This window comes from Pongo abelii, chromosome 20, assembly GCF_028885655.2.
Source record: "Pongo abelii isolate AG06213 chromosome 20, NHGRI_mPonAbe1-v2.0_pri, whole genome shotgun sequence".
Classification (NCBI taxonomy): domain Eukaryota; kingdom Metazoa; phylum Chordata; class Mammalia; order Primates; family Hominidae; genus Pongo; species Pongo abelii.
This window is the reverse complement of record NC_072005.2, coordinates 7,865,870-7,879,241: the sequence shown is the minus strand read 5'-3', so window position 1 is coordinate 7,879,241 and position 13,372 is coordinate 7,865,870. Positions and strand designations below refer to the sequence as shown.

At 54.3% G+C, this 13,372-nt stretch overlaps 1 protein-coding gene and 2 pseudogenes across 2 annotated transcripts in view; all 3 read left to right on the top strand.

Moving 5' to 3' along the window:
• PRR36 (proline rich 36) overlaps positions 1-13,372 on the top strand; it is a 37,361-nt gene that overhangs the window by 17,817 nt on the left and 6,172 nt on the right. The window contains exons 1-4 of one of the 2 annotated variants that reach the window (XM_024238027.3): positions 11,484-11,866; positions 12,447-12,724; positions 12,844-12,946; positions 13,182-13,294. In XM_024238027.3, coding sequence (XP_024093795.2) covers positions 12,454-12,724; positions 12,844-12,946; positions 13,182-13,294 — 487 coding nt within the window. In that variant the 5' untranslated portion in view covers positions 11,484-11,866; positions 12,447-12,453. Of the gene's footprint in view, positions 1-11,483; positions 11,867-12,446; positions 12,725-12,843; positions 12,947-13,181; positions 13,295-13,372 lie in introns of those variants that run through there. The other variant, XM_054539508.2, reaches the window with a different exon arrangement.
• On the top strand, positions 210-329 carry LOC112130244 (5S ribosomal RNA; annotated as a pseudogene).
• On the top strand, positions 6,270-7,183 carry LOC100938033 (acyl-protein thioesterase 2-like; annotated as a pseudogene).

The window sequence follows — 13,372 nt, the reverse complement described above, 5'->3', positions numbered from 1 at the left end:
CCGTCTCTACAAAAATAGAAAAAAATTAGGCGGGCGTGGTGGCGGGCGCCCATAGTGCCAGCTACTCGGGAGGCTGAGGCAGGAGAATGGCGTGAACACAGGAGGCAGAGCTTGCAGTGAGCCGAGATGGCACTACTGCACTCCGGCCTGGGCGAGAGAGTGAGATTCTGTCTCAAAAAAAAACCCAAAAAACAAAAAACCTTGGATATATCTATGGCTATACCACCCTGAAAGCATCCAATCCTTGTCTCATCTCGGAAGCTAAGCAGGGTCGGACCTGGTTAGTACTTGGATGGGAGACCACCTTGGAATACCGGGTGCTGTAGGCTTGGGCTGGGCACGGTGGCTTACACCTGTAATCCTAGCACTTTGGGAGGCTGAGGCGGATGGATCACCTGAGGTCAGGAGTTTGAGACCAGCCTGGCCAACATGGTGAAACCCCATCACTACTAAAAATACAAAAATTAGCTGGATGTGGTGGCTTGCACTACTTAGGAGGCTGAGACAAGAGAATCGCTTGAGCCTGGGAGGCGGAGGTTACAGTGAACTGAAATTGCACCACCACACTCCAGCCTGGGCGACAGAACAGGACCCCATCTCAAAACAAAACAAAACAAAACCATCCATGGAAATGTTCCTACCTGGACTTAGGGTGGGAGAGGGAGAGTTCTCCCTGACAGGGTAAAAGAAGCCTTGACTTGGCTGGGGGCGGTGGCTCACGCCTGGAATCCCAGCACTTTGGGAGGCCAACTCAGGTGAATAACCTGAGGTCAGGAGTTCGAGACCAGCCTGGCCAACATGGTGAAACCCCATCTCTACTAAAAATACAAAACATTAGCTGGGTATGGTGGCACAAGCCCGTAATCCGAGCTACTTGGAAGGCTGAGGCAGGAGAATCGCTTGAACCCGGGAGGCGAACGTTGCAGTGAGCCGAGATCGTGCCACTGCACTCCAGCCTGGGCAACAACAGCAAAACTCCGTCTCAAAAGAAAAAAAAAAGAAAAAAGCTCTGACATTGACCAGGTCTGGGCCTGAGACTGGTAACCTCTAGCGTTGGAAACTTGTAAGTCAGGGACCCTCTGGGCACCGCGACAGGGAGTCCAAAGACAAAACTTCCTTTTGGATTTAGCAGAGCTTTAAGAGCACCTGTTGTCTGTCGGCACCTGCAGCTTCCTTGCAGGACAAGACCAGCAAGGCTCCCTACTCTCTGAGAGCTTCTGTCCTAGTGGGTGGGAGAGATACACTAAGTAAACTAATAAAGGAGACCAGGTGGGGTGGCTCAGCCTCCCAGCAATTTAGGAGGCTGACCAAGGTGGGTGGATCGCTTGAGCCCAGGAGTCTGAGATCAGCCTGAGCAACATAGTGAGATCCCATCTCTACAAAAAATAAATAAAAACGATAGAAGAATTAGTCAGGCGTAGTGGCACACACCTGTAGTCCCAGCTACTCGGGAGGCTGAGGGAGGAGAATCGATTGAACCTGGGAGGCGGAGGTTGTGGTGAGCTGAGATTGCACCACTGCACTCCAGCCTGGGCGACAGAGCAAGACTCCGTCTCAAAAATAAGTAAATAAGTAAATAAAAATGAGCTGGGTGTGATGGTGTGCACCTGTGGTCCCAGCTACTTGAGAAGCTGAGACAGGAGGATCGCTTGAGCCTGGGAGTTGGAGGCTACAGTGAGCCATGATCGCACCACTGCACTCCAGCCTGAGTGGCAGCTCAGAACCTGGCTTTTAAAAACAAAACAAAAAAAAGACGAAAGAACAAGGTAATGCCAGTTTGTGACAAGTGTTGTATAGATACCAAAGCAAGGTGAAGCGGTAGCAAGGGACAAGGGGTTCCTTGAAGACCTCTTTGAGGAAGGGACCTTTAAGAAAGGTTGTCTCTCCTTTGGAGTGACCCTTCCTTCCTTCCTTCCTTCTTTCTTTCCTTCTTTCTTTCTTTCATGGAGTTTCGCTCTTGTTGCCCAGGCTGGAGTGCAATGGCGTGATCGCTGCTCACTGCAACCTCCACCTCCTGGGTTCAAGCAATTCGCAGCCTCAGCCTCCCAAGTAGCTGGATTACAGGCATGCGCCACCACTCGGCTGATTTTGTATTTTTGGTAGAGACGGAGTTTCTCCACGTTGGTCAGGCTGGTCTCGAACTCCCGACCTCAGGTGATCTGCCCGTCTCAGCCTCCCAAAGTGCTGGGATTACAGGCGTGAGCCATCGCACCCAGACTTCTTTTTCTTTCTTTATTTTTTTGAGATGGAGTCCTTGCCCAGGCTGCAGTGCAATGGCACGATCTGGGCTCACTGCAACCTCCGCCTCCTGGGTTCAAGCAATTTTCCTGACTCAGCCTCCAGAGTGGCTGGGATTACAGGCGCCCACCAGTGTGCCTAGCTAATTTTTGTATTTTTAGCAGAGACGGGGTTTTGCCATGCTGGCCAGGCTGGTATTGAACTGCTGCCTCAGCCTCCCAAAGTGTTGTGATTACAGGTGTGAGTCACTGCACTAGGCCTTCGCCTTCGCCTTCTCCTCCTCCTCCCCCCTCCCCTCCCCTCCCCCTCCCCATCTTCCTTCTCCCCCTCCCCATCTTCCTCCTCCCTCTCCCCTTCCTCCTCCCCCTCCTCCTCCTCGCCTTCCTCCCCCTCCCCCTCCCCCTCCTCCTCCCCCTCCCCCTCCTCCTCCCCCTCCCCCTCCTCCTCCCCCTCCTCCTCCCCCTCCCCTTCCCCTCCCCTCCTCCTCCCCCTCCTCTCTCCCTCCTTCCTTCCTTCCTTTTCTTTCTTTCCTTTCTCTTTGCCCCTCCTCCTCCCTCTTTCCCCTCCTTCTCCTCCTCCACTTCCTGTTCTCCTCCTCCTTCTCCTTTCCCCCTTCTTCATTCGTCTTTTTTTTCTCCCTCTGTTGCCCAGGCTGGCATGCAGTGGCATGATCCTAGCTCACCGCAGCTTTGAACTCCTGGGCTCAGGTGATCCTCCTGCCTCACCCTCCCTCCCAAGTAGCTAGGTCCACAGGCATGCACCACCACATCTGCTGAATTATTTATTTATTTATTTTATTTTTTTGTAGAGACAGATTCTTACTATGTTGCCCAGGCTAGTCTGAAACTCCTGAGCCCAAGCACATCCTACCGTCTTGACCTCCCAAAGTGCTGGGATTACAGGCATCTCGAGGCACCATGCCTAGCCTACTTCCTGTCTTCTGAGAGGTTTCTTGGGATCTGTGCCCTGGGGATGTTTGCAACCACATGCTGAAATAAGCTTTTTTTTTTTTTTTTTTTTTTTGAGAGATGGAGTCTCCCTCTGTCTCCCAGGCTGGAGTGCAGTGGTGCGATCTCAGCTCACTGCAACCTCCACTGGGTTCAAGTGAGTCTCCCAGCCTCCTGAGTAGCTAGGATTACAGGCATGTGCCACCACACCTGGCAAATTTTTGTATTTTTAGTAGAGATGGGGTTTTGCCATGTTGGCCGGGCTGGTCTCAAACTCCTGACCTCAGGTGATCCGCCTGCCTCGGCCTCCCAAAGTGCTGGGATTGCAGGTATGAGCCACCGCGCCCAGCCTAGCATCTTTTTTATTTTATTTTTTGAGACAGAGTCTCGCTCTGTTGCCTAGGCTGGAGTGCAGTGGTGTTAGCTCACTGCAACCTCCGCCTCCTGGGTTCAAGCCGTTCTCCTGCCTCAGCCTCCTGCGTAGCTGGGATTACAGGGTCGAGGAAATTGAAGTATTTCTCCACCAGGTCCTGTCTGTCCCTGTCTAAGGGTTGCTCCAGAGAAGGGAGGTGGAGAGGTGTTAACTCTGGCACTTCTGACTTTCCTGCCCACAGGGAATGTGAGTGCTCAGGGATAGGGACAGGGTGGTATGGTACCTGCTGTAGATATAGATTTACCTGCCGCAGGTATAGATGCACCTGCCGCAGGTATAGATGCACCTGCCGCAGGTATAGTTGCACCTGCCGCAGGTATAGTTACACCTGCCACAGGTATAGATGCTGAGTGGGATGGCTGAGTCATAGCACACCAATACTCAATCCTTTCCAATTATTTATCAGAAAGGCTGCTCACTTTACATTCCCATTGCTGCCATGTGAGTCTTTCCACATGACAATATCTAGCTTAAAAAAAATACGGGCCAGGCACAGTGGCTCATGCATGTAATCCCAGCACTTTGGGAGGCTGAGGCGGGAGGATCGCTTGAGCCCAGGAGTTTGAGACCAGCCTGGGCAACAGTGAGACCTGAGACCCCATCTTTACAAAAAAAAAAAAAAAAAAAAAAAATAGCCAGGCACAGTGGTGCATGCCTGTGGTTCCAGCTATTTGGGAGACTGAGGTGGGAGAAATGCTTAAGCCCAGGAAGTTGAGGCTACAGTAATCTACTATAGCACCACTGTACTCCAGCATCAGCAAGAGTGAGGCATCGTCTCTAAGAAAGAAGATATATTTTTTCAGTTGGCTTTTAAGATTTCTCCTGAAATTAAAAGGAAAAAAGAAAAAAAATTAAATTTTGGTCCAATATAATATAAAATTGACCAGTTTAAATTTTTTTTTAAATTTTGGAGATGAGGTCTCGCTCTGTCACTCAGACTGGAGTGCAGTGGTTTCATCATAGCTCACTGTAGCCTCGAACCCTTGGGCTCAGGTGATCCTCCCCACTTCAGCCTCCCAAGTAGCTGGGACTACAGGTGTGTGCCACTGCACGCAGCTATTTTTTAGATTTTTTTTTTGTAGAGACGGGGTCTTGATATATTGCCCAGGCTGGTCCTGAACTTCTGGTCTCAGGCGATCCTCTGGCGTTAGCCTCCCAAAGTGCTGGGATTACAGGCGTGAGCCACTGTGCCCAGCCATTGTAACCATTTTTAAGTGTGCAGCTCAGTGGCATTAAGCATATTCACATGGTTGTACAACCATCACCAACATCCATCCCCCGAACTTTCTCATCTTCTCAAATTGAAACTCTGTCCCCATGAAACACTAACTCCCTACCTCCCTCCCATAGCCCCTGGCACCCACCATTCTACTTTCTGTCTCCCATGAATCTGACTCCTCTAGGGACCTCCTACAAGTGGAATCACACAGGATCTGTCCTTTTGTGTCTGGCTTATTCCCCTAAGCATGATGTCCTCAAGGTTCATCAACGTCACAGCATGCATCAGAATTTTCTGCCTTTTCAGGGCTGCATAACATTCCATTGCATGGATGAACCACATTTTATCTATTTACCCCTCTGCTGGTGGACACTTGGGGGTTGCTTCCACCTTTTGGTTCTTGTGAATACTACTGCTATGAACACGAGTGTACAAATATTTCTTTCTTTTCTTTATTTTTTTTTTGAGATGGAATCTCACTCTGTCGCCCTGGCTGGAGTGCAGTGGTGTGATCTTGGCTCATTGCAACCTCCGCCTCCCGGGTTCAAGTGATTCTCCTGCCTCAGCCTCCCAAGTAGCTGGGATTACAGGCATGCACCACCACGCCTGGCTAATTTTTCTATTTTTAGTAGAGATGGGATTTTGTCATGTTGTCCAGGCTGGTCTTGAACTCCTGAGCTCAAGTGATCTGCCTGCCTCAGCCTCCCTAAGTGCTGGGATTACAAGCATGAGCTACTGCACTGGGTTTAGCTGTACCAGTTTACATTCCCATAAACAGGACACCTGTGTTCCAATTTCTCCACATCGCCCCTCAGTATTTGTTATTTACTATCCAGCTTCTAAGATTTTGGAACGTGAGTTAGCTATTACTTTGTAACAAATTACCCAAAAATTTACTAGCTTTAGAAAGGTATGTATTGGCTGGGCTGCAGTGGCTCACGCCTGTAATCCCAGCACTTTGGGAGGTCAAGGTGGGTGGATCACTTGAGGCCAGGAGTTCGAATCCAGCCTGGCCAACATGGCGAAACCCCGTCTCTACTAAAAATACAAAATTAGGGGCTGGGCGCGGTGGCTCACGCCTGTAATACCAGCACTTTGGGAGGCTGAGGTGGGTGGATTACGTGAGGTCAGGAATTCAAGACCAGCCTGGCCAACATGGTGAAAACTTTCCTCTACTAAAAATACAAAAAATTAGCTGGGCATGGTGGCACGCACCTGTAATCCCAGCTACTCAGGAGGCTGAGGCAGGAGAATCACGTGAACCCAGGAGGTGGAGGTTGCAGTGAGCCGAGATGAAACCACTGCAGTCCAGCCTGGGCAACAGAGCAGGACTCCATCCAAACAAACAAACAAAACCAACAAAAAAACAAAACAAAACAAAACAAAAAAGCCCCTCACTGTTTAAAAAATATATATATATGGAGCAGGGGTGGCCGAGGGGGAAGAGTGTGTGTCTGCGGGAGAAAGAGGAGAATCGCCCAAGCGGCCTCGGAAGCCCCAGGGAGTGGAGGCTCCCACCGTGGAGCCATGTGGTGTATGTGTGGTAACACCATGTCTGTGCCCCTCTCAGCGATGCTGCCACCCTGTCTGGAGCTGAGCGGGAGACGGCCGCGGTTAGTTTTTTACATGGACTTGGAGACACAGGGCACAGCTGGGCTGACGCCCTCTCCACCATCCGGCTCCCTCACGTCAAGTACATCTGTCCCCATGTGCCTAGGATCCCTGTGACTCTCAACATGAAGATGGTGACACTCTCCTGGTTTGACCTGATGGGGCTGAGTTCAGATGCCCCAGAGGACGAGGCTGTCATCAAGAAGGCAGCAGAGAACATCAAGGCCTTGATTGAGCATGAAATGAAGAACGGGATCCCTGCCAATTGAATCGTACTGGGAGGCTTTTCACAGGGCGGGGCCCTGTCCCTCTACATGGCCCTCACCTGCTCCCACCCTCTGGCTGGTATCGTAGCACTGAGCTGCTGGCAGCCTCTGCACCGGGCCTTCCCCCAGGCAGCTAAAGGCAGTGGCAAGGACCTGGCCATCCTCCAGTGCCATGATGCCCGTACGGTTTGGGGCCCTGATGGCTGAGAAGCTCTGGTCTGTTGTCACACCTGCCAGGGTCCAGTTCAAGACATACCCAGGTGTCATGCACAGCTGCCGTCCTCAGGGGATGGCAGCTGTGAAGGAATTTCTTGAGAAGTTGCTGCCTCCTGTCTAACTAGTCGCTGGCCCCAGTGAGGTGCCCCAGCTCATGGGGGACTCAGCAAGCAAGCGTGGCACCATCTTGGATCTGAGCCAGTCGAGCCCCTGTCACCACCCTTCCTGACCTGTCCTTTTCCCACAGGCCTCTGGGGCAGGTGGCAAGGCCTGGCCGGGCCTTCCTCATGGCCTCAGCCACCTGGCTCTGTCTGCAGCAGGGGCAGGCTGCTTTCTTATCCCATTTCCCTGGAGGCGGGCCCCCCTGGCAGCAGTATTGGAGGGGCTACAGGAAGCTAGAGAAAGGGGCCCAGCCGCTGACCCACTCACTCAGGACCTCACTCACTAGCCCCACTTTGGGCCCCCTCCTGTGACCTCAGGGTTTGGCCCATGGGGCCCTTCCAGGCCTCTGCTCTAACTGATTCTGCTCAGATAATCTTGTGTCTCCTGCCTCCACTCAGCTACTTCTCAGTCATGAAGGTGGCCATGGCCCTGAGGTCCCCTTGCTGCTGTGGGCTCCCTGTCCCTGGGCAGGAGTGCTGGTGAGGAGGTGGAGCCTTTTGAGGGGGTCTTCCCTCAGCTGTTTCCCCAAACTGGGGGGCTGGGCCCTGCCTCCCCGTTACCCTCCTTCCCTGTAGGCCTGGAGCCTGCAGGGCTGGACTGAGGTTCAGGTCTCCCCCCAGCTGTCTCACCCCCACTTTGTCCCCACTCTAGAGCGGGGAAGCAGTGGGGGAGGAGTTGTGTCTCATCTTGTCTCCATGTGGTTTTTGGGTGCTTTTCTTGTTGTGTCCTGGATTCTGATAAAATTAAAGAAATTGCTTCCTCAAAAAAAGGTGCAGTGGCTCACGCCTGTAATCCCAGCAATTTGGGAGGCCGAGGTTGGTGGATGACCTGAAGTCAGGAGTTTAAGACCATCCTGACCAACATGGAGAAACCCCATCTCTACTAAAAATACAAAATTAGCCGGGCATGGTGGCGCATGCCTGTAATCCCAGCTACTCGGGAGGCTGAGGCAGGAGAATCGCTTGAACCTGGGAGGCAGAGGTTGCGGTGAGCTGATTTCGTGCCATTGCACTCCAGCCTGGGCAACAAGAGCGAATCTCTGCCTCAAAAATAAATTAATTAATTAAAAATTAGGGCCAAGATCATGCCATTGCACTCCAGCCTGGGTGACAGAGTGAGGCTCTGTCTCAAAAAAAAAAAAAAAAAAAAAAAAAAAATATATATATATATATACACACATGCACACACATATACATATATATTTGTGATTTATTTATTTTTCTTTTAGAGATGGGGTCTCCTTATATTTCCCTAGCTGGCCTCAAACTCCTGGGCTCAAGGGGATCCTCCTGTCTTAGCCTCCCCAGTAGCTGGGACTACAGTCACCTGGCCCTCACCTGAGAGTCATGTGCCTAAGAGTGGCTACGCTGGGCAGTTCATTCAATGTCCCTCCCCCACCTGTTCCAAGCAACCACTGATGTGCTGTCTGTCACTACAGATTAGTCGCATTTTCTAGAATGTTCTGTAAATGGAATCATACAGTGCGTGCTTTTTGTGGCTTCTTTTGTTCGGCGTGCTTTTGAGATTAGTCCCTGTTTTGAGAGTAGCAGTTGTCTGTTCCTTTCTGTTGCCAAGTTCCATTCCATTGTAGGGGACACTTTGATTCATGTTACTCATCTCTCTTGTTGATGGAGGTTTTGGGAGTGTTTTTATAAGAGGGCAGAGTCCAGATCCCAATTAATTACAGGGTGGGTTTTGTGTACCCTGGAGGAACCCTTGCATCATAGTCAGAAGGCAGGAGAGGCTGAGTGAAGTGGCTCCTGCCTGTAATCCCAGCAGTTTGGGAGGCTGAGGTGGGAGAATCACTTGAGCCCAGGAGTTCGAGACCAGCCTGGGTAACACCGAGACTCTGTTTCTACAAAAAATTTAAAAATTAGCCTGATATGGTGGGGTAGGCTTTAGTCCCAGCTACTTGTTTTTTTGTTGTTGTTTTTGTTTTTGTTTGTTTTTTTGAGACGGAGTCTTGCTCTGTCGCCCAGGCTGGAATGCAATGGCACGATCTCAGTTCACTGCAACCTCTGCCTCCCAGGTTCAAGCGATTCTCCTACCTCAGCCTCCAGAGTAGTTGGGATTACAGGTGCATGGCCACCATGCCCAGCTAATTTGTGTATTTTTAGTAGAGATGGGGTTTCGCCATGTTGGCCAGGCTGGTCTCGAACTCCTGACCTCAGGTGATCTGGGTTTTGTTTTTTATTTTTATTTTTTATTTTTTATTATTTTGAGACGGAGTCTCTCTGTCACCCAGGCTGGAGTGCACTGACATGATCTCGGCTCACTGCAACTTCCGCCTCCTGGGTTCAAGCGATTCTCGTGCCTCAGTCTCCTGAGTAGCTGGGACTATAGGCACCACACCCAGATAATTTTTTGTATTTTTAGTAGAGACAGAGTTTCACCCTGTTGGCTAGGCTGGTCTGGAACTCTTGTCTTCAAATGATCCACCCATCTCGGCTGATAGTCCCAGCTACTTGGGAGGCTGAGGTGGGAGGATCACTGGAGCCTGGGAGGTCGAGGCTACAGTGAGCTGTGAAGCCGTGATGATCATGCCACTGCACTCCAGCCTAGGTGACAGAGTGAGATCCTGTCTCAAAAATAAATAGGAGGGCAGGGATCTGTGTAGGTGGATGTGATTTGGAAGAAGGTACTGGGTGTGGGTGGGTAGACAGGGAACCAGGCTGGTGTCATGTCACAAGGGGTTCACACAGGTGATCATTGGTAGACTGAGGGAGAAGATAAGGCCTAGAATGATCCAATTTGGAGGCCAAAGCATGGCATTCAGCTCTGCCATTTTTCTCTGCCTTCCATTTCTGCAACCTCAAATGGGTGCAACGTCCCCCACCCCCCAAACCCCAGTTCACCCGATGCCAAGTTGCATTATCTGTTTCCTGTGCGTGGAGACCGCCTGATTTCCAGGATGGGGCAGAGGGCGCTGGTTTCCTGGAATGGGGTAAAAAGTGGCTGTGAGTCTGGAGGGATGCGACATCCAGGCAGAAAGCTCATGGCAGCCGTATGAGGAGGGGACTTGGCCAACAGAGGTGACAAGGCCAGACCCTTTTTTTGTGTGTGTGTGATACAGTCTCGCTCTGTCGCCCAGGCTGGAGTGCAGTGGTGCAATCTCGGCTCACTGGAAGCTCCACCTCCCGGGTTCACGCCATTCTCCTGCCTCAGCCTCCCGAGTAGCTGGGACTACAGGCGCCTGCCACCACGCCTGGTTAATTTTTTGTATTTTTAGTAGAGAGGGGTTTCACCGTGTTAGCCACGATGGTCTCGATCTCCTGACCTTGTGATCCACCCGCCTCGGCTTCCCAAAGTGCTGGGATTACAGGCCTGAGCCACCATGCCCGGCCCAGACTCTTCTTATAAGGAGAGGGAGCTGAGGAACGGCCGTTTCCACACTCAGACTCCTACACGCTTCATGCCACAGTCCTGGAGCACAGCTCTCCACCGAGGCCCCTGCCCCGGCTGAAGTCACCAACAGGACACCTCCCACTCGCTCCGGCTGGGCTGGGACCCTTGTAAAGGATCTTCTGCGTCCTTCATGAACTTGTGTTTTTGTTTTTTTGTTTGTTTGTTTTTGTTTTTGAGACAGAGTCTCGCTTTGTCGCCCAGGCTGGAGTGCGGTGGTGCAATCTCGGCTCACTGTAACCTCCGCCTTCCGGGTTCAAGCGATTCTCCTGTCTCAGCCTCCCGAGTAGCTGAGATTACAGGTGCTCGCCAGCACGCCCGGCTAATTTTTGTATTTTTTGGTACAGACAGGGTTTCACCATGTTGGCCAGGCTGGTCTCGAACTCCTGAGCTTAAGTGATCCGCCCGCCTCAGCCTCCCAAAGTGCTGGGATAACAGGTGTGAGCCACGGCGCCTGGCCTTATGCACTTGTTTTGACACCTCCTAGGTCGACATAACCTTGTCCTCCGGAAGCCCAGCTCTGCCAGGAAGCCTGGGCTGACTTGACATCCCGTTAGCTGGGAGGGTGTGGAGGGTGGGCGTGCTCTACCGTGCAGACGGCTGGGTCATCTTTCACAGAATATACTGTGTCTCCTGCCGCTCTCCCTCCTATTCCTCCTTTCTTTCTTTCTCTTCCCCAAAATCTGGGGTCTACCTTGCATCCTGAAATTCCCAGGGCAGCATTCTCTTAGCAGTCCCTCGACCCCCCAACCAGATAAAGGGTTTCCTGGCGTCTGGGGAACACCTTCGGGTGTGGGGCGGGGGGCGGCTGCCCCTCAGAGACCCTGGGCGGCCTAGCTGTCGCAGAAGCGAAGGACTGGATAGTGCCAGGGCCACCGAGCGGCCGGATTGGTGTGTGGGCCAGAGGCGCGGTGGTCCCGCCTCCTGGTTGCCAGGGCCCAGCCTATCCGCGTCCAGGCGGTCCTTGGTGCCAGGTGGTTGTGGTGGGGGTCGGGGCAGGTGTATGTGTTGGGGAGGACAGTGGAGGACCCCAGGGATTTGCTCCCCCAGTCCCAACCGTTGACTATCTGGGTTCCTCAGGCGCAGCTGGGGAAACAGGCTTCCCCCGGACCGCGGAGAAGCCACCCCTCTCTCCAAAGCGCGCTTCTCCCCCATCCCCCTCGGCGCGCTTCCGCCGACCGCGCTCCCGGGTCCGGATCGAGCGCGCGCCCCCGGCTCTCCCGCCCGCGGCCGAGGGGCGGGACCGGCTCGGCTCCCCCGGCGCCGCAGCCCGCAGCCCCCTCCCCTCGCCTCCTCGCCGCTGGCGGCCACCGCGTCGCTCCGGCCCGGGCCCCACCCCAGGCGACTCTGCGAGGAGAGGCCGGAGGCGGAGGTGAGCGCGAAGCGAGCAGGTGGAGAGGCTGGGCGAGGGCCAGGCCCGGCTGGGGGAGGGGTCGGGCCCGGGACGCGGCTCTTTGTCTCCCGGAGCCCGTTCGCGGGCAGCGGGGCCGCTCTGCCTCCCGGCAGGTGCAGGCATCCCTCGGGGAGGCCGGGGGAGGCCGCTGGGGGCTGGCGGGGAGACCCGGGCGTGCGCTCCGGTCCCCCACATCCTGAACCCGTGGCAGTCCCCTGCTCTCGAGGCTGGCGGTCTGAGTCCCTGGAGGGGCAAGGGGTAGGGGCGTGGAGATCGGTCCTGAATTGGAGCCGAGGCGGGGGAGGCGGTGGGCTGGGGCGGGCAGGGCCTCTTCGTTTTAGGGAAAAGCGGTGGGGGGTGGGACTTGGGGACAGCGAGGAGCAGTGGGGCTGGCGAGTGGGTGTAGGTGCGTGGGAGCCGAGCGGATGGAAGCCGAGGCCGAGGTTTGAGTGTCCATGGGTGGCGATGCTGCGAAAGGGCAGGGAGGTAGCAGGGTCCAGGTCTCTGGAGGCGGCGTAGCTGTCCAGAACCTGGGATGCGGACCGGTTTGTCTCTTCAGGTGCAAGATGGACAACAAGAGAGACAAGGCGAAGGCAGGGGCCGCCGCGCGGACGCCGGCTGCTCGCCCTCCTGGACTTCTGACCCCCAGGACCCCAGGCTCTCCTCGACCCCCTCCCCCAGTAACTCCCGCAGCCCTCCGAGTTCTGGGAGCTGCGGGAGCAGTGGGGCGAAAGCCTCTGGCAGAGCGAGCGGGGGGCATCGGCGGGGCCACTATTCCCGAGTCTGCTCCCCGAGCGGGACCAACACGGAGTGCTGGGACAAGTTCCCGAAACCCAGGTACCCCAGCCTCCTTCCTCAGCTCCGCCCCCATCTTCCCTCCCCCTTCCAATACCTGTCCAGTCCCACCTCCACCGCCACCTCTCCGGGGCACCTGTGACTCGGCCTTCTCCCCGCAGCCTCCAGGCCCCCAGCCTCTGGGAGAGGGGAGAGAGCTCCTCCTGCCAAGAACACCAGCCCAGGCCCTGTTTCTAGCCCAGGGCGTGGCAGCGGGACCATCAGGTAACCTGCTCCCTCTCCCCCAGTCTCCTAAGCCAGGGTTAGCGTCACAGAGTCTGGAACCTTTTATTTTACGCGAGTTGGGGCGCGGGAGCACTTGCAGGTCACTGGGCGCAAATTGGGTGAAAGCCATTATTGGTCCTCAGAGAGGGCACATGCCCGTTTCACAGATGGGAAAATAGAGGCTTGGGAAGCCAAAGAAGGACCTAGGCCTGAGTGTGGCCCCTTCTGTCTCCAGGCCAGGCCCTCTTGGCCAGAAGGGACTCCGGATCCCAGCGGAGGAAACTGTGGCCAGAGGAAAAGCTACAGAGGCTCCCAAAAGGAGTGCCCTCAGCGCTGGGGCACGGAGAGGTACGTGACCTGGAGAAGAGTGGGGTTCCTGGGCAGCGAGGGGGGCCGCCTCAGAGGTATCGGTGACCCTTGGACTTC